The sequence below is a fragment of the Centroberyx gerrardi genome, chromosome 14, assembly GCF_048128805.1.
Source record: "Centroberyx gerrardi isolate f3 chromosome 14, fCenGer3.hap1.cur.20231027, whole genome shotgun sequence".
NCBI classification, from domain to species: Eukaryota; Metazoa; Chordata; class Actinopteri; order Beryciformes; family Berycidae; genus Centroberyx; species Centroberyx gerrardi.
Genome location: NC_136010.1, coordinates 15,878,558 through 15,897,829, shown reverse-complemented (window position 1 = coordinate 15,897,829; position 19,272 = coordinate 15,878,558). Strand labels below are relative to the sequence as shown.

The 19,272-nt window shown below is 39.4% G+C and overlaps 2 protein-coding genes across 2 annotated transcripts; both read left to right on the top strand.

Annotated features, from left to right (window-relative positions):
* The first annotated feature begins 318 nt into the window (after positions 1 to 318).
* Positions 319 to 5,924, top strand: LOC139931179 (cytosolic sulfotransferase 3-like). The gene is made up of 8 exons (XM_071924615.2): positions 319 to 502; positions 861 to 999; positions 1,182 to 1,310; positions 1,617 to 1,717; positions 4,393 to 4,519; positions 4,628 to 4,725; positions 4,875 to 5,049; positions 5,249 to 5,924. Exons 1-8 carry the CDS (start codon positions 482 to 484, stop codon positions 5,359 to 5,361), a joined length of 903 nt encoding a protein of 300 aa, XP_071780716.1. The 5' UTR covers positions 319 to 481; the 3' UTR covers positions 5,362 to 5,924.
* Positions 5,925 to 8,780: 2,856 nt separating this feature from the next.
* On the top strand, positions 8,781 to 16,827 carry LOC139931180 (cytosolic sulfotransferase 2-like). The gene is made up of 8 exons (XM_071924616.2): positions 8,781 to 8,868; positions 13,117 to 13,255; positions 13,425 to 13,553; positions 14,410 to 14,510; positions 14,615 to 14,741; positions 14,834 to 14,931; positions 15,231 to 15,405; positions 15,576 to 16,827. The coding sequence occupies exons 2-8, from the start codon at positions 13,117 to 13,119 to the stop codon at positions 15,686 to 15,688; spliced, it is 882 nt and encodes a 293-aa protein (XP_071780717.2). The 5' UTR covers positions 8,781 to 8,868; the 3' UTR covers positions 15,689 to 16,827.
* The last annotated feature ends 2,445 nt before the right edge of the window (positions 16,828 to 19,272 follow it).

Genomic DNA, 19,272 nt, shown 5'->3' with positions numbered 1-19,272 from the left:
CTTATCTTTCCCCTTTAGGAACATGAATGGTGAAAAGAGCACTCAGTTGTATAGGGTTAGATATGCACGCACACAAACACATGCATACAGACACACAAGCTGCAAACACAACTACACAGGCACAAACTGTGTTGAAAGGATCAAATTCATACGATTGCAATTGAAGTAATGATACAGTATAAAAGTGAGGAATGAAGAATATAATGTGTGCTCTGTAGGTTTCTGTGAGAACAATGGGGAAAAAAGGAAAGAGCTAAGAGGGATAAGGGTTGGGCCTCCACAATGTATATGGGACTGAGATTGCAGCCTGTAATAACAAGAGGCAGAGAGATAGAGGTCATTTAGTGCTTACATAACACGAGGAAAGGAAGGAAAAGAATTTGCCAGAGAGGGAAGAAACCCAGTGGGAGAAGAGAAAAAGGCCCAGAAATACGACAGAGGAAGCAATTGGGATAAGAGGATATATTACTGAACTATCAGCATGTCACTTACCCTGGACAAGGTATGTGTGCAGATACTAAAGTTTGTTAAAATAATGTGTATTCTGTGTCCTTATTTGCAGAGCTACTATCGATTACCTTCCAATGTTTTTTTGTTTGTTTTTACTTACCGTTAGTTTAACATGTATCATGGAACTATTGAAAACAGATTTGTACATATAGTAATAATTTGTTTTTGTCTCCTTCACTTACAAAGACTAGCCTACTAGGAGTGATTTTATAACTTTGCTGTGAACTTCGCACTGATTTTATTGTTTTATCATTTTGTCCATGTCGTTGTCTGCTCCCCTAGCATGAAAAATAAATTACTTCTTATTTAGTCCCTTACTCTGACGCCCTGATCATACATTTCTTTTTCAGATGGATTTACCTCCTCGGCCAAAATTATTTGATTTCCACGGAGTCTCAATGAGCCACTATTTCACAGACAACTGGGACAAAGTTCAAAGTTTCCAGGCCAGGCCAGATGATATACTTATTGCAACATATCCTAAAGCAGGTCGGTCTACAAACATGAGAGGACTGTGTTTGCTGTTTTTTTACACTTCAATAGGAGGGGAAGGGGCTGTGCTTGGGAGAATATAGGGTCATTTTTGACCCCCCGCTCTCTCTCTTTCTCTCTCTCTCTCTCTGTCTCTCTCTCTCTCTCTCTGTCTCTCTCTCTCTCTCTCGCTCTCTCAGGAACCACATGGGTCTCTTATATCCTTGACCTGCTATATTTTGGTCAGACATATTCAGAGCGTCAGACATCCATCCCTATTCACGAGAGAGTGCCTTTCCTGGAGATCGACATCCCGACTGAATACACAGGTTGAATCAAATGATCTCACACACACACACACACACACACACACACACACACTTAATTTCACTACCACAATGCAAACATGCTGTTTTATTTTACCTTCAATATGCAATCATGGTGATTTTCTAACTTTGCTCTTTTTTGTTAAACCTATTCTTAGACCTTATGAAACATACAGTAATTGCACTTGACAGTAAACCATCTTGTTCACATTGAGTTACATATCATGTTATCACGAGTGTGCATCAAAGGTGAGTGTGTACAGTGAGAGTAAAGTTAGTTGCTTACTCCATCTTTACCCCTCCATATAGGAACAGATTTGGCAGAGAAGCTCCCCACCTCTCCTCGCCTCATTAAAACTCATCTTCCAGTTCAATTTGTGCCCAAGTCCTTCTGGGAGCAGAACTGCAGGGTACAGTATGTGTTTCTTCCTCTATCTCAACTTACCACTCCCAGTGCTATGATACTGATATAGTGCAGTCTATTTACTATTCATTTAAAGCAGTAACTGACTTCTGAATTTAATAATTACACCAATCAGCTGCCATCGCTCAGTGTTGTCAGACATGGTGTGGAACAACACAGCGCCGCAAAAATATACCAAATTCAAATTCAAATTCATTTGTATAGCACTATCTCATGCAGTTCAAAGTGCTTTACATAAAAACTGAATAAAACAGCAAAAATATGCAAATAAACAGAAACATACATGCATACATACACATAAAAACACATATACAAACACACATACAAACAAACATAATGTACAAATACAGTGTGTTCATTTAAGAAAATGCTCGAGGGAAAAGGAAGGTCTTTAGTTTGGTTTTGAAAGAGCACAGTGTTGGAGCACGTCTAAGATCAGTAGGCAAACTGTTCCATTCTTTAGGTGCATAAATACTGAATGCCATCTCACCAGACTTTGAAAGTGCTCTAGGCACATGGAGGAGATTTCTACCTTGTGACCGGAGAGATCTGCTGGGGTTATAAACTGACAGCATGTCTGAGATGTACTGTGGAGCCAGACCAGCAAGTGCTTTGTAAACCAACAGAAGGATTTTGAATTTTATTCTGAAAACAACAGGTAGCCAGTGAAGATTCCGGAGGACTGGAGTTATACGGTCTGATCTTTTTGTCCTGGTAAGAACTCGTGCAGCTGAGTTCTGGATAAATTGTAATCTATGGATTGTTTTGTTTGAAAGACCGATAAACAGAGAATTGCAATAATCCAGCCTGCTCATGACAAATGCATGCATGAGTTCCTCTGAGTCAGATTGGGAAAGAAAGCCTCTGATTCTGGAAATGTTTCTGAGTTGGAAAAAGGCAACCTTGGTGATGCCGTTGAGATGATCCTTAAAGCTGAGTTCGCCATCCATGGTTACTCCTAGGTTTTTAATCTGGTCACTTGTTTTTAGTGATCTGGACTCCAGGTACTCGCAGACTAGCTGTCTCTGGGCTTTAGCACCCACAACCAAAATCTCAGTTTTCTCCCTGTTCAGCTGAGGGAAGTTTGCTGCCATCCAGTGGTTGATTTCTTCCAAGCAGCTGACTAGGGAGTTTATGGGTTGGAAGTCATCAGTGGATAGTGAGATGAGAATCTGCTTGTCATCCGCATAATTATGGTAGCTGATGTTATGTTTGCTGATAATGTAACCAAGGGGAAGCATAGGTTGAATAGAAGAGGACCCAGGATGGAGCCCTGCGGGACCCCACACAGTAATTCGTGTCTGCTGGAGTGGAAGTCCCCAAGTGTGACAATGAAATTTCAATTTTGCAGGTAGGATTCAAACCACTGGAGAACCGTGCCAGACAGACCCACCCAGTTTCTTAGCCTTTCCAGCAGGATCCCATGATCCACTGTGTCAAATGCAGAGCTTAGGTCTAGGAGTATTAGGACTGAGGCTTTTTTATTGTCTCTGTTGAACCTCATGTCATTAACAACTTTTAAAAGAACAGTTTCTGTGCTATGAGACGTGCGGAAACCAGACTGGAATTTATCATAAATATTATCTGTGAGATAGCAGTTTAGTTGCTGATATACAACCTTCTCAATGATCTTACTCAGGAAGGTAAGGTTGGAGATTGGCCTATAGTTGCTAAGTGCATTTGGGTCCAGGTTATTCTTTTTTAGAAGTCTAATAGCAGCAGTTTTCATGCAATGGGGAAAGATACCAGTCTGGAGAGAATAGTTTACTATTGACAGGATGTCATCTGTTAAAAAATTAAAAACAGATTTAAAAAAGGATGCTGGAAGTGGATCAAGGGGGCTGGTAGAGGACTTAAGTCGATTTATAGCATCAGTGAGATCTCTGGAGTCAACAGTGGAGAAATGCTTGAGACCGTTAGCACGCAATGGTGGAGGTAGCGTGTGGAGGTACCAAAATATATATTAAATTACAAATACTCCTTCAAGCAATGTAGCAATATAAATTGGAAAATACTGGTGGAAGAAAATGTATTTAGTTAAAATAAATGTGTTTTGTGTTTTCAAAATAAAGACAAAAAATACTTACATCAATAGGGGTTTTTTGACTTTTCAAATGTGTATTCAAATACACATTTGAAAAAGGTCCCAAACAGAGAATGGAGAATGGATTGGCTAGATATTACATATACTGTACCTTAAATAGTGCTATTCTACATGTCTTTTGAGTCACAATAGTTGATAATGTAACTCTTCATACCAAATTCTGTCTTATGCAAAGTAAAAAAAAAAAAAAAAAAAAAAAAAAAAAAAACCAGACATAACCAAGACTATTTAAAGCCAGGGAGACAGATCTTACTGCCCACATACAAATGTTATCAATTTGTGTGGTATGTGAGATTCACATCTTTACTAAGCTTGGTTCCTGGTTCCATACATTCTCAGTTTTGTCCTGGTTCAAAACCTTGTTTAACTTGTCCTTTAAATACTCCCTTTCATTTCCTAACGTCACTCTTCTTTGAAAAGTATAAACCTAAGCAAACTAAACATAGAGGACCCAAGGCAATTAATCACTACCTAAGTGTTAAAACACAGGGTAAAATTATGTAACATCTGATGTGATGCTGATACTAGTGTAATTTAAGTGTTTTCTCTTTGTGCAGATTGTCTATGTGGCCCGTAATGCCAAGGACAATGCAGTGTCCTATTTCCACTTTGACCGGATGAACAAGGTGCAGCCTGAAGCAGGAGACTGGAGCAGCTTTCTGCAGAGGTTCATGGAGGGAAAGAGTGTGTATGAAATAGAATAATGGAGTTATTTTTAGTGAAACAGGGATCTGCAGATTTCCTCCATATTCTCATCTAGCTGTGCTTTCATGTATTGTTCTATGGTTTCAGTGGTGTTCGGTCCCTGGTATGACCATGTGACTGGCTGGTGGGAGAAGAAACAGACTCATTCCAAAATCCATTACATGTTTTATGAAGATCTGATTGAGGTAATTGTGTGTGTGTGTGTGTGTGTGTGTGTGTGTGCGTGCGTGCGTGCGTGTGTGTGTATTTAGTTTGGAGGTGGAGGCCTATGGAGATTCCTTCTCCAAAATTCTGCAGTAACTGGTGAGATGATGTGTAACCATTGTGTTTCCAGGATACTGGACGGGAAATAGACAGTCTCTGCTCCTTTCTTGGTTTGTCTCCGTCAGCCGAGGAGAAGGAAAGAGTGAGAGGGGGAGTGCAGTTCGACAATATGAAGAAAGACAACATGGCCAACTATTCAACGGTTGGAGTTATGGATTTCAAGATTTCTCCCTTTATGAGAAAAGGTACAGTGAATAATAGCGCATACAATATAATATAATTACGGATATATAATAATAGTAATCCATGTAATAATTATGCAAGTAAACAATTGACAAAGAGAGAAAAGGCATCTTTCTCCCACGGGCACAGTTTCTAATGTGCTCAGATTTTCATTGCTCAGATTTCACTAAAACACCTGATTGATTGTCTCTGCTTCTCCAGGAAAGGTTGGTGACTGGAAGAACCATTTCACTGTGGCCCAGAGTGAACAGTTTGATGAAGACTACAAGAACAAGATGAAGAACCCAATGCAACAGTTCCGTACTGAAGTGTAGAAAGGTCTGGCCAGGCTGTACAAGTGTAAGGATGGGTCAATCAGTCTGTATGATCCATGATTGACTGGGTTGATTTGAAGGGAGAATTATCGTCACATGGTCTAAATGGCCTTGGATAGGGCTATCCACTCTCAACTGAAATTGCGAAGACACATCATTTCAAGAATAGAATTGTTTTAATGGTTGTTGTCAAAATGTTATATGCCATACTTAATTCATCCATGACATTTTGCCACTCAAAATTTGTGGAAAAATCAAGTTCACGCACAAAATGTGTGAGAATATGAATTTCCCATTCAAAATCTGTGGGGAAAATCAAGTTTCCTGTTGTCTCTCATGTTACTAGTGGAACATTGTGCGGCATCAATTGAATTCAGCCAATGAACTACTATCAATCATGAAAGTGCATAGAAAATCAGATGACTGTAATGATTTCTTCACATCAAGGGTGGATATTTCATTTCACTGTTGGGGGGGACAATAAACAGAAAGATTTCTCAAGAGCAATTCCTGAAGGGGACACTAAAGGTGCCGCCAAAAGTACTGTTGTATTAAATGTATATAGAGGTCCATTATGAAACATTTCCATAAGCACTTCATTCCTTTCTTATGAAGATTTTATCAAATTGCCTTTGATATTACTGGGGTCTTTCTACTTGGCGTTTCGGTGCACTGAAAAATGATCGGATGTCTGTTTTTCTTTTCTCTGCCATTTTAACTGACCTGGCTGGCTGACAAATAGACACACACACACACACACACACACACACACACACACACACAGCATGCAGGTTATTTACAGTAGTAGGTGAGATGCAACACCCATTAACTGAACTAAAGCTAACATATGCCTAATTAGATTTAGTTCTCCCGAAAAAGCAGATCTCTAATGTTTTGCTGTCAATGTGTAAAAGTCCAGAACGCTATGAAGCCTGCCAGAAACTTACTTCAGGGTCTTTTTTAAGAATTAAGTCTTCATTTATTTCCAAAATTATAAACAAAATTACATAGTGGCAGCCATTTTACATGCAGTAAGAAAAAAAGAATATACTTAGAACCTAATTACGTAGGGTAAGTTAATCTTAAATAGCCTATTATATTATAGAAATATTACTGTTACCATCTACAAAAGATAATTTTGGTATGAAAACCCGCATTTTAATTTAACCAAGTATCCTGTATCATAAATACATGTCTGGCATTTGTAACAAACCAAACCGCTTGAAAATCGGTCGAAAATTCAGTGAGTTATGATGATTTTAATTGTGGATAGACCTCCTGCCTCCATACACATACATGCATTAGGAGACGCGGCTGCTCCGTACCAATACGTTGACGCACAAGATTCAACCGCGAGGTAGTGGAGCGAACAAAATGTTGTCTGGTTACAATTGTGAATGTGTTTTATTCTATTGAGTGGTAGAAGTAAAGAAAAATGTCTGACACATCCTTGGTTTTAAGTTAACCTTTGCGAAGCAGCTACTTACTGGAGGTCTGCCACCACTGACACACTTCCAGAGATTGCTCCACAGACACTCGTACCGAGGGCTAATGTGTGTGTGTGTGTGTGTGGGGGTTCGGGGAGGCAGGTAGGCAGTGGACCAAACCACTGTGAGGCATATGAGAGGGGGGGGGGGGGACTTAAAAACGCATTGTTTTGTGTCTATAATTAGCACAAGTGCTTTCAATGCATATTATTATATTATTTAAAATTATATAGTTATGTTTACAATGATATATTGAGGGGGACAACTCTCTGTTTTTCCCAGGAAGGGGGGGTCCGGACCCCCCTGTCCCCCCCGTAATTTCCGCCCATGCTTCACATCAATATTCATCTCTGAAGTAGACTCCTTGTAAAATGAGGGGCTGTAAGTGTAGCAAATACAAAAATTAACCAAACATATTTTTATATAAATCTTACAAAAAGATAACATATATGGGTTAGTAATATATGTGCATCATATTATCTAAATGTCTGATCAGTCTGCCCCTAACAAGAATGGCAAGACCTCTGTGAAATTATGTACACTACCATGCGCATGGTGCTACTGCATGACTCTACCACTACTTTAACTCAACTCAGGCTAAAGGATCAACAGATCAGTGTCAGGAAAATACTGCCAAAGGTTTACTCATTATGTTGATTTCTCTATGTTTGAACCGTGTACAGCAGGTCTAACATTTACTTACTCTGATTTTTATGAAGATACTATACTCCTTATTATGGAAGAGGATTAGGGCCACACAGAGATTAAAGTCTGAGAAAAAAGTCAGAATTCTGAATCCTGACTTTAATCTCAGAATTCTGACTTAAAACTCAGAAAATATAGTCAGAATTCTGAGAATGAAGTCAGAATTCTGACTTTAAACTCAGAATTCTGACTTTAAACTCAGAACTCAAATACATTTTTCACATGTGGCCTAATCCTCTTCTGCACCTTATAAAACTGGGGTTCATGGAAGCAATGTATTTTTATGTGTACAATAAAATAAGATGGAACTCAAGCATCTCAGTTATTTCTACCCTTCACACATCCGCTCACATTTTCTTCTACATGTGCAAAGATATTAAAGGTCCCATATCGTGTAAAACAGTATTTCCCTTGCCTTTTGATTATAAAGGAGTTGGATGTGCTATCTAAACATTGTGAAAGTATCAAAACGCACGGTCGGCAACTAAATCCACACAATCCATATTAGAAATCCGAGCCTCTAAACGAGCCGTTTGGACTTCCATAACTTTGTGGCGTCACAAAGGTTCTCATTATAATTTTTGAAAGAAATAATAGTTTAACAAAGTGTTTTTTTCAAAGCGGTTGAGCGGTTGTCATTGTTTATTACCAGAGAGTTTTCCCTGCCTCTCCCTGTCTGCAGCTGCTGGGTCTGTGGTGTCTCATGTTTCACTCTTGAAACGGTTAGCCAATCAGAACAGAGGGTTGTTAATATTAATGAGCCTTAAAGGCACAGCAACAGAAACAGCCTGTTCTTGGCAACGCGCCAGAGAGATGCTGGAAAATGAACGTGTAAAAATGGATTGAGAGTGTTTTTGGTACATGACACCACACAAACAGTTTTAAATGGACCTCAAGACATAAAATAAAACACTGGAAAGTGTAGAATATGGGACCTTTAACATTCTAATTGCTTTAAAGCAAATTATCAAAAAATGCTTGAATGGCCCAACGTATATCTCTCTTCAAATCAGGAAATGAGTAGAAAATGATTAATCCTGTGTGACACTGAAATCTTTAGTAATGCTCTAAGATTGGATTCTACCTGACATTACATTAGCCCATGCTTCTTACCTGACAACAGTGGTTCAAATGTTTGATCAGTAGGCCTCAAAGCAGATAATGGAGTAACTCACACAGTAGGCTGGGAACACGCCTAGACTCACTTCAGGAAGTCATACAGTATATTACTGGGCGTATTACACAACAAGTTCACTGTTGACTGTGGATAGTCAGATTAGAATAGACTGATGCAGCCAGTGTTTGGAGAGACCAGGTGAGTGGATACAAGTTTGAGTGTAAATACAAGCAGTTCTTTGAATTAGATAACAAATCTGATACAGTGAAAAGTTCTTTGAGAGTTTAATAATGACCAAAGCAATGACATAATCTGGGTTCACACTCCTTACAGACAGCCAAATACTACAGCACCTCACTACTGTGCTGTGTATCTACTGTTGGGAGAATGATAGGATTCCCTGTGTTCAGCTTCTGTGCAAATGTAAATAGAGAATCACAGTCTGGAGATTGAGTGAGTTTAGATGAAGTAAAAAGGGGAAGGTAAAGAGGCCTCCCAGTCGTGGGTTGCCAACATAAAATATAGCGTGTTTGTATTTGTGAGGCAGGAAGAGAAGGAGATGAGAGAGAAAAGAAGCGGGTCAGAGGGACATGAGGAGTTATTTTGTTTAAATGACCTTTTTCAAATGTTGCCACTCAAGAGTAAGCAGTATTATTGTTCTTTGGTGTATGTGAATGTTGTCTGATACTTTCACATCTGTTAGCACTGTGGGTGGGGAACTTTTAGCTGAATAGGAAATGTTGTAATTCATGTGTCTGTGAGAGATTTTCCTGTTTGTATGGCAGGCCGTTTTGTCATTTATTCCCTAATATGCACTGTACATTGTTATGTCTAGTTGCTATATATTTTATCAGTTGCTATAAAATACATTTTAGTTCTAATTTAATAGTTACTAGTGACTAATTTGTTTTTTACTTGACACTTTTCTTTTTTTACTGTTAACTATTTCATAAGTACTAGGATTTATTTTATAGTAACTGGTGACTAATTTCATTTTTACTGTTCCCTCACAGGGAAGTCGCTAAAATTAGGCACTTGTACTTATTATTAGTCACTAGTCAATTTCCCCTCGGGGATCAATAAAGTATTTCTGATTCTGATTCTGATTCTATTCTGCAATTTAAAAGGAAGATACTCTTACGTGATATACGTAGTAGTAGCTAGTAGTAGGTAGCTTGTGGGCACATGTGTGTTTGAGGGAATGGGAGAGGGTGTGGTAACATGTATGACATTTGAAAATATAATTTTTTTTATTATTTGACCTAGTTCATGGGAAATTAGCTATTGAAATTTGAATGTATTTATACAGTACATAAGAAAAATGTTTTAGCAAATATTGAAACTAGTGGTTGTAAATTTAACTTTCTCTTCCAGTACAAATGTATTCATCAATATGGTTTTAGTTTTTTTTTTTTTTTACCAATTATTTATTGAAATTCTTAAGTACAGGTGGAGAGAGAAATTGTCCTCTCAAGTGTGACATCATTTTTTCGGCACAAATAAGGCATTCCGGATCCCACCCACTTTCAGTCTATCGTGAAAATGAATAGAGGTGTAAAATGATTGTCTTTAACTATGTCCAACACTAATCTTGACTATTTTTGCTTTCGAGGATTCCTCTATTAGCGTATCCATTTTTTGATTTGTTGAGGTGGATTCGGATGGGTTTTGAAACTGCAATGAAAATTATAAAAGATTACTTTAGCCATACTTAGCATTCCAATATTTTGTGGCTTTGTGAAGCGATGATAATGTAACATCCAAACATGGTTGTTGTTTTTTTTATTTTAGTAACATGTTAAAATATGTCATAACTTCATCATAAGTAATTTATACTTACATTATTTCACCTATTTCAAAAACAGAACGATTGGTAAACGGGATCCAAAAGCCACATTCATTTTCGCCATGGGCACTTGAACACTTCAGAGGACAATTTCAATAGTGATAGCTGTTGTCGTCAATTGAGATGAAGCAAGAATTACGCCCCTTACACAAAACACAACAGTGTGGCTGCACTGCATTGTGGACTATTGGGCCTAATGTAGGTTGGGAAGTTGGTATCTCTCCCTCTTCAATGATGGATTTCTCCCTGTATGATTGTTGAATGTTGGTGCAAAATGGTGAGTCTAGAAAGAAGCCCTTTGCTCTTTGGTTCTGAGAGACTAACACCAAAAACCGGTGTTAGTTTATGTTTAGTTTAGTTTAATCGGTTTATGTTTTAGATAGCTGAACATTGTTCTCCTATTAAACTCCATTGTAGCAGCAATTGTCAAAAAAAGGCGAATCCAAGGCACTCTTCATATGAATAAAAAGCTTTAATGAAAGGCTAGTTCATAGTCGAACAGATAAAATCAAGCCAACATGTTTCGACCACACACGGCCTTCGTCAGGGCATAGCAATGAAAGCAGTTCACCTCACATACCATATATAACATAGGTTGACATTAGTCTAATAACAGTCAGCTGGTGAGGTAGTAAGGCAATTACCAGGTAAGGCCATCAATATTGACCTATCACCACCAGAGGTCAGTGTATACATCTATCTATGAACAAACATACATGTCATGTCAACACATACACACACAATATATAAATCAGATAAGTCTATAAAAAAGAAACCATGTCAATAGAGTCATTCAGACCAGGAAGCACCATAGCCTGGAGCTTATGGATCCAGCGGCTCTCTTTTTGGTTGAGTGTTCTCTGTCTATCCCCTCTTCTAGAGGTTAAAGGGACATGATCTATACTAATAGCTGTAAAAAAGACAGAGTCACCATTGTGAATCCAATGGTGACTCTGTCTTTTTTACAGTTATCGGTTTGTTCATAGATAGATGTATACACTGACCTCTGGTGGTGATAGGTCAATATTGATGGCCTTACCTGGTAATTGCCTTACTACCTCACCAGCTGACTGTTATTAGACTAATGTCAACCTATGTTATATATGGTATGTGAGGTGAACTGCTTTCATTGCTATGCCCTGACGAAGGCCGTGTGTGGTCGAAACATGTTGGCTTGATTTTATCTGTTCGACTATGAACTAGCCTTTCATTAAAGCTTTTTAATCATATGAAGAGTGCCTTGGATTCGCCTTTTTTTGACAATTCTTGCTTTTCCCCTATTTTTCGACCAAGGAGCACCTTCTTACAGTAATGTAAGAAGGTGCCCGTCTTAGAACGCTGTAGCGTTCCTATTAGTATCCTTTTTCCATTGTAGCAGCATTGGAAATGTCTTGACGACATGTCATCTACGTTTGGCCAGTTATCCACAGGAATAAGAAAAATATACCATCAAACAACAAAATGGAACCAGGAATTTAAGGTACATCGCAAATAGCTGTTATTTTTTAACATTAGTATTTTGGGATGGATTTTTAGTTGCGACCAGCAGGTAGTCAGTTGTTCAGTCCCTAGGATAAAAAAATAACAACTTGCTGCGCATACGCCATGCTCCATAGTCTAGTTTGTTATCTGTCTTGTCAGCTCTGTGCCTATCGATGATTAGATAGCCTAAAGTAACTTTTTTATTGTGTCAGGAGTTCAGTTTCCTGATAGAAGCCACAGACTGAATCAAAAACTGTGAGGTGAGGTGACACCTTCTCAAAGCACCAAGCTGATCAGCTTATCACAAATTACATCCTTGTTGTCCTTTAACCTGTGCCAGTGTAGGCTACTATCAAATTGATTCACAGTACTTTTTTTTTTGTTTTGTTTTGTTTGGTTTGGTTGATTGAGTATTATCTAATTAAGAAGAAGTAAGTAACAGTTCAATTATTGTGCACATTTTACATAGTTATGAATTTTCACACAACCTAACTGGAATTTTTGCTCAACTCCCACAATTCTTTGTTGTATTGTCATCTCAAGTGTTGTGTCACTTTGGGGTTTTCAGATTCTATCTGAATCAATTTTTTTGTTGTGGCAAAAATAAATAGGATTTTTGTTTCCCAATCATTCTGTTTTTAAAATGGGCGAAATAATGTAATTAGAAATGATAAATAATTAAGTTATTACATATTTTAACGCTGCAGATTTTTTTTTTTTAGTCACTAGCACCTATAACTAGTATCTATCTATTATATAGCAACTATTAAAATCTATTAGCAACTAGTAGCTGCCAGAATAATGACTAGTGACTAAAAAATAAGTACTAGAGGCAAATTTTGGTGACTATACTTTTTAGGGAATAAATGATAAAACTGCCAGCCATAAACAGGACCAGTGAGCATTTCTTTGTTGCTTCCTACCATCACATTTGATGCAATAAAATTTTGTTTACATTGTCAGACCAACTGATCTTTGTTTAGGTCTTTGGATTTAGATGATGAACACACTACATTCACTAAATTGAAAAAATATTAAATCCAGACAAATATCTCTGCTTGGACAATATTTGCAATATCGTATGTGTATTTTGAATTAAAAATGTAACACTCTTACAGATGGAGCTGCCACCTCGGCCCAAACTGTTTGACTTTCATGGAGTTTCCATGACCAAATACTTCACTGACAACTGGGACAATGTACAGAACTTCAAAGCGAGACCAGATGATATTCTTATAGCTAGTTACCCCAAAGCAGGTATGACTGTGTGTATGAGGTTCTGGGAATTAGCTTACAAGACAATATTGTGTCTGACATCATATTTATGCTGCTATATCTGTGACTGTTTGTTGATGAATGCAATGAGTTGGCATGTTTCAGATGTTAAGGCCATTGAACAACATGTACTCATGTGTTTCACTCTTAGGAACCACATGGGTCTCTTACATGCTTGACCTTCTGTATTTTGGTCAGACATCTCCAGAGCGTCAGACATCCATCCCTATCCATGAGAGAGTGCCTTTCCTGGAGATTAACAGCCTGTCTCTACCCACAGGTTGAATCATCTGATCACATTCAACCACACTTAAAGGCATACTGAGTAGGATTTTGCTGCTTGTGGCTTGTAAACACAATCACTGCGGTTGCCAGAACGGTAAAAAACTGTAAAATATGCTGAGGCAAAACGCCAAGCAGACAAGGTATGTTCCAAAACAAGAGTGAATGTGGGGTTGGCTTTCAACCATTGGCGAGTATTGAAGGAGAGGATGGGGATAAAGAGTTTTCTGTTGGACAGGTAGGTACCGATTAGCTATCAGCTTTTCTACTACAAAGCTACACTAACAACGGTAGCTAGCTGCCAGCTCACAACACACACAAGCTCTGGCCAGAACTCCAGTTACTCTGTGTTAGAGTTGTGGATCACTATCGTAGCCAGCGAGGCTTTTAGATATAAAACGATTCAGCAGTGGTTTTGGTTGCAGGCGTACACACCCCCTGCCAAAAGGTTGACGCCTAGAAACGCCCCGAACATTTAGAAATAAGAAAATTGAGGCAGAAGGCAGGCTCTCTGCAGGCGCACACACTGTCACACACTACCAATGGGCCATAAGTAATGATTGAGTCATTTTTGGATGAGTTTATGCTATTTCAAGGGGGGAAATCCTGCTCAATATGCTTTAAAATTAGCATGACAATGCAAAAATGTTTTGTATGCAAACTGCAGTTAATCACAAATTTGCTTCTATGTTTTATCTGTGTAACTAAACCAGCCTAAAAAGTTTCTCTGCCATTTAGTTTTATCAGGTTGTCTACTGTGTAAAGTACTATAGCTAATAGTCATATTGTTCTCTGGCTTCAGAACAACTCTAAGCAATACCTCTGTTGTTGACTAACTCTACCCCTCTATAAAGGAACAGATTTGGCAGAAAAGCTCCCCACCTCTCCTCGCCTCATCAAAACTCATCTACCAGTCCAGTTGGTGCCCAAGTCCTTCTGGGAGCAGAACTGCAGGGTATTGTTTATGTACTTTCTTTATCTGTACTTAGTCTGTAAATATGTGAAGTGCAACTCCCATTACTTGCCTGACTCGATAACAAGTGTTTTTGCTTTGTGCAGATTGTCTATGTGGCCCGTAATGCCAAGGACACTGCAGTGTCCTACTTCCACTTCGGCCGCATGAACATGCTTCAGCCAGAGCCAGGAGACTGGAGCAGCTTTCTGCAGAGATTCATGGAGGGAAAGAGTGAGTTCAAAATAGTGGAGGTGTTTGCAGAAGACGCTTGATCTCTCATTTCCTGTCTAGAAGTCCCTTCATGTATTGTTCTATGGCTTCAGTGGTGTTTGGACCCTGGTATGACCATGTGACTGGCTGGTGGGAGAAGAAACAGACTCATTCCAAACTTCTTTATCTGTTCTATGAAGATCTGATCGAGGTAACTTAGTTGTGTTGTGATGGTGGTGGTTTGTGTGTGTCATTTTTTTTTAGCTATGTTAATAACATTTTGTGTCAGTGTTGTTAACATATGATTTATAGAAAAGTAACACAAAAGCACACTGTCCCAAAGAAGACAGAGATATGTTAAACAAGCATCCTTTCTAAGACTGTGTTGTACTATAATATGGAGAGTAAGTATCTTTAATTTATGCGTTACAAGGCTGGGATTGCCTATTGTAAACCTCTGCAGTAGTGTATAGCAGACAGATTGTGTGTGACCACTGTATGTGTCTGCAGGACACTGGGAGAGAGATAGACCGTCTCTGCTCCTTTCTTGGTTTGTCTCCTTCAGCCGAGGAGAAGGAAACAGTCATAAGGGGAGTGCAGTTTGACAATATGAAAAAAAACAAAATGACCAACTATTCCACCGTCCAAGTTATGGATCTCAATGTTTCTCCCTTCATGAGAAAAGGTACAGTGAAAAACGTTCTGTGAAGGTAAATCATCTACAAGCAGAGAAAGCAGAATTTTCCCACTGAATTCATGATGTGTTCAGATTTTCAGTGCTCACACCAATATCTGCTCAAATCATCCCTCGCAGATTTAACTAAAACACCTGATTGATTATCTCTGCTTCTCCAGGAAAGGTTGGTGACTGGAAGAACCATTTCACTGTGGCCCAGAGTGAAAAGTTTGATGAAGACTACAATAAAAAGATGAAGAACCCAATGCAACAATTCCGTACTGAAGTGTAGAGAGGTCTGGCCAGGCTGTACATGCATAATGATGGGTGGAACTGTGTGCATGATTTATGGGTAATAGAGACATTGCAGAAGCACTGCAGAGTCCCTAGTGGCCATGTTGGGAGACCACCATGTAATTCTAGCACAACTGCTTAGTGTGACTTGCTGCTGTCAACACTGCAAACACATGTTCAACTTTTGTTGTATGGTTTTCTGCTCCAATAAGGAAGGAAAAACGGCAGGGAAGAAATCATTTCATAAACTTATCAGTAACCCTTCCTTTTACAGTCCCCTAATTACTAAGTATTTACCCGGTAAATGTATAGTAAATTATAGTATATTATTGGGTAATTACCACTGGTAAATAAGTAGGTAAATACAGAGAAACTACAGCTGAAATACTAAGAAAAACCTCCACTATTACCCATCAACTCAACTAAGTACTGTGTAGTTGTGACCGCTTTAGGTTGGTAATAACTCAGATATAATTGCGTACTTCCTAGGAAAGTAGGCAACCAATTCTTAGAAACACCTCCTCTATTACCCATCAATTCAAGTTACAATTGTAGTTATCCAAGGTTTATGTTGGTAACAGCCCAAGTTTAATTATGTATTATCTAGAAATTAAGATAGTACTTTCAAATAAATTACTTTTTCTTATATACGGTAGTTATTGTTCATGGCTACACCCATTTATAAAGGGTTTATTAGATATACCTTAGAAACTATGGAATTGTTTTTATTTAAGTTGAAAAATTACATCAATACTTGCCTGGTAACAACCTCCGCAGGAACAGTTTTCCTCTAGTGTCATGGTACATCTTCTTAAATACTGGATACATTCTTGCAGATGTTTTTACAATTTACTAAGTAAGTAAGCTGAAACTGTACTGTAAAAGGAAGCCTTGTTTGTTTCCATGGTATTACCAGGCTCTTACCATATCCTTTGTAATAGATTATTCCCTTTTCCATGCAATCAACACAAACTTGTACCATATATATTCCACAACGTTACTAAGTAAAACATGACAATTTACTCAGTAAGTAAGCTGAAACTGTACTGTAAAAGGAAGCCTTGTTTGTTTCCATGGTATTACCAGGCTCTTACCATATCCCTTGTAACTGGTTATTCCCTTTTCCATGCAATAAACACAAACTTTTACCATGCATGTTCTGCAACGTTACTAAGTAAGACATTACAATTTACAGAGTAAGTAAACTGAAACTGTACTGTAAAAGAAAGCAATGTTTAATCCCATCGTATTACAAAGTCCTTACCACATCCTTTCATCAAAATGGATGGTTTCCTTTCCCATGCAATATAGACAAACTTGTACCATAATGTTCCATAGTGTTACTAACTAAAACATGACATTTTATTGAATAAGTACGCTGAAACAGGAGAACTGCAGGAGAAATTGAGTACTCCAATTTAACAATAAATTAAATAAGAAAGCTCTCTGAATTAATAAATGGCGGTGCCTCCACGTAGTAGTGTTTAAAGAATTTAAACAATATCTACTAAGAATTTCAATTACTACAATTAACCTGAACTCAATGTCCCCCTTTGAAATATGTGACTGTATAAAATTACCACAACTCAACACCAGATACTTTAAATGCAAACCAATTGCCTTTAGTTATGCAACTAGCAAGATGTGAAATATAAAAACAGAAAATAAAAAACAACTTCCAATATCAAAGCAAATACCCAGATATTCCAATATCAATCTTTTACATTCCACAGAGGCAAAGTGTGTACCTTAAAATTAGCTTTCTTTAGCTTATTCTCAAAATGAAATACAGCAATTGTGGATACACACACACTCAACAACAGTCTTTGGAATAATAGTAGGCCTACTAAAATAAATAAAAATGTCCAAATTAAATAATCGTTGCAGGCCTGAGTCATTGCTCGGGTGCGTAGAGGCCTTTAAGATGAAGATATTGTGTCCACTTCACTTGCTCCGAGCAAGGCAAAAACAAAAATAACGCAGTGCAAGTGCATAGACAGTACTCATGATTGATGACAGAGTTTGTGATGGGTAGACCTGATGAGGGCGATGCAGGAAAATGGCGAGTGAGGCCGACTGCAGCCAGATCCAAACACATGCAAACGTTGTACTCCCGAAGCATGTGGAAACAGGGCTTGAACAGTTCCAGGAAACTCAAGAATCCCAGGAAACCCTGGAGTTGCTTCCGGGTGGTGGGCCTCGTCCACTCCGCCAGTGCCTGGATCTTGGCCGGATCCATCTTCACCTGTCCCTGCTCAATAATGCAGCCCGGGAAACTCACAGAAGACTTATGAAATTCACGTTTCTCGGCTTTCACAAACAGCTTGTTTTCAAGTAGGCGACGGAGCACTAACCGGACATGCTGAGCGTGTTCCTCCATGTCACGAGAGAAGATCAGGATGTCATCTAGGTATACGAAGATGAAGCGGTTCAGCATGTCTCGGAGGACGTCGTTGACGAGGGCCTGGAAGACGGCGGGAGAGTTGGTCACACCGAAGGGCATCACCAGGTAGTAGATTGATGGCGCAGTCATACGGCTGGTGAGGAGGTAAGGAGAGAGCCCGCTGTTTACTGAATACCTCTCCCAAATCATGGTACTCAGTGGGCACAGAGGAGAGATCAGGGGGCTCAGGTGAGGGAGAGACAGCGGACTCACCGGGGGCCAGAGCAGATTGGAGGCAATGAGAATGACAGAAGATGCTCCAACTCACCACTGAACCCGTAGACCAATCTATATGAGGGTTATGCAACTCTAACCAGGGCCAACCCAGAACCACAGGAGCGAGAGGAGAGGAAATAACGTGGAGCTGAATGGCCTCCTGGTGGTTTCCCAAAATGAGGAGGGTGAGGGGTACAGAGCTGTGGGTGACCCATGCCAGGAGTCTGCCATCCAGAGCATTGGCGTCCAGCGTAGTAGGGAGAGCCTCGGTGGATATACCAGCTTGAGAAACTAGTGTGGCGTCGATGAAATTGGCATCGGCGCCGAAATCAACCAGAGCAAGCACAGGGATGGAATCTTCTCTCCAGAGCAGGGAAGCATGGAACTGCATACGAACGCAGGAATTTGAAGAAGAGAAGGTGGTATGGCTCATCAGTACCCCCACCGTCACTGACGAGCCTCCTCTTTTGGCCGGAGCGGACATGCTGCCAGGAAGTGACCTTCCTGACCGCAGTAAATGCAGGCGCTGGTCTTCATCCGACGTTGGCACAGACACAGACACAGACTAACACAGAGAGACAGACCAGGGAGGCGGAGACACAAGGGAGGCAGGGAACACAGAGAAACACAAGGAAAACTAGAGTCACGACAAGAGACACCGTGACACAGAAATTGTACGCCAGACTGTGGTCCAGGAGAGAAAGTTGCAGGCGTGCCACGAGGGGCTTTACCATGGAGTCTATGGAACACCCGGTGCATCCTATACAGACGCAGAAGGGTACCTTTAGCGTCGTTATAGCGACGCCAAGGGATTTGACAAAGAGTCAACATAGGACGAGTTGGGAATGAGAACGGGTTGACTACTACTACTACTACGGCCCTGGACTATTTTGGTCCAGGACCTCAATACAACAAAATATATT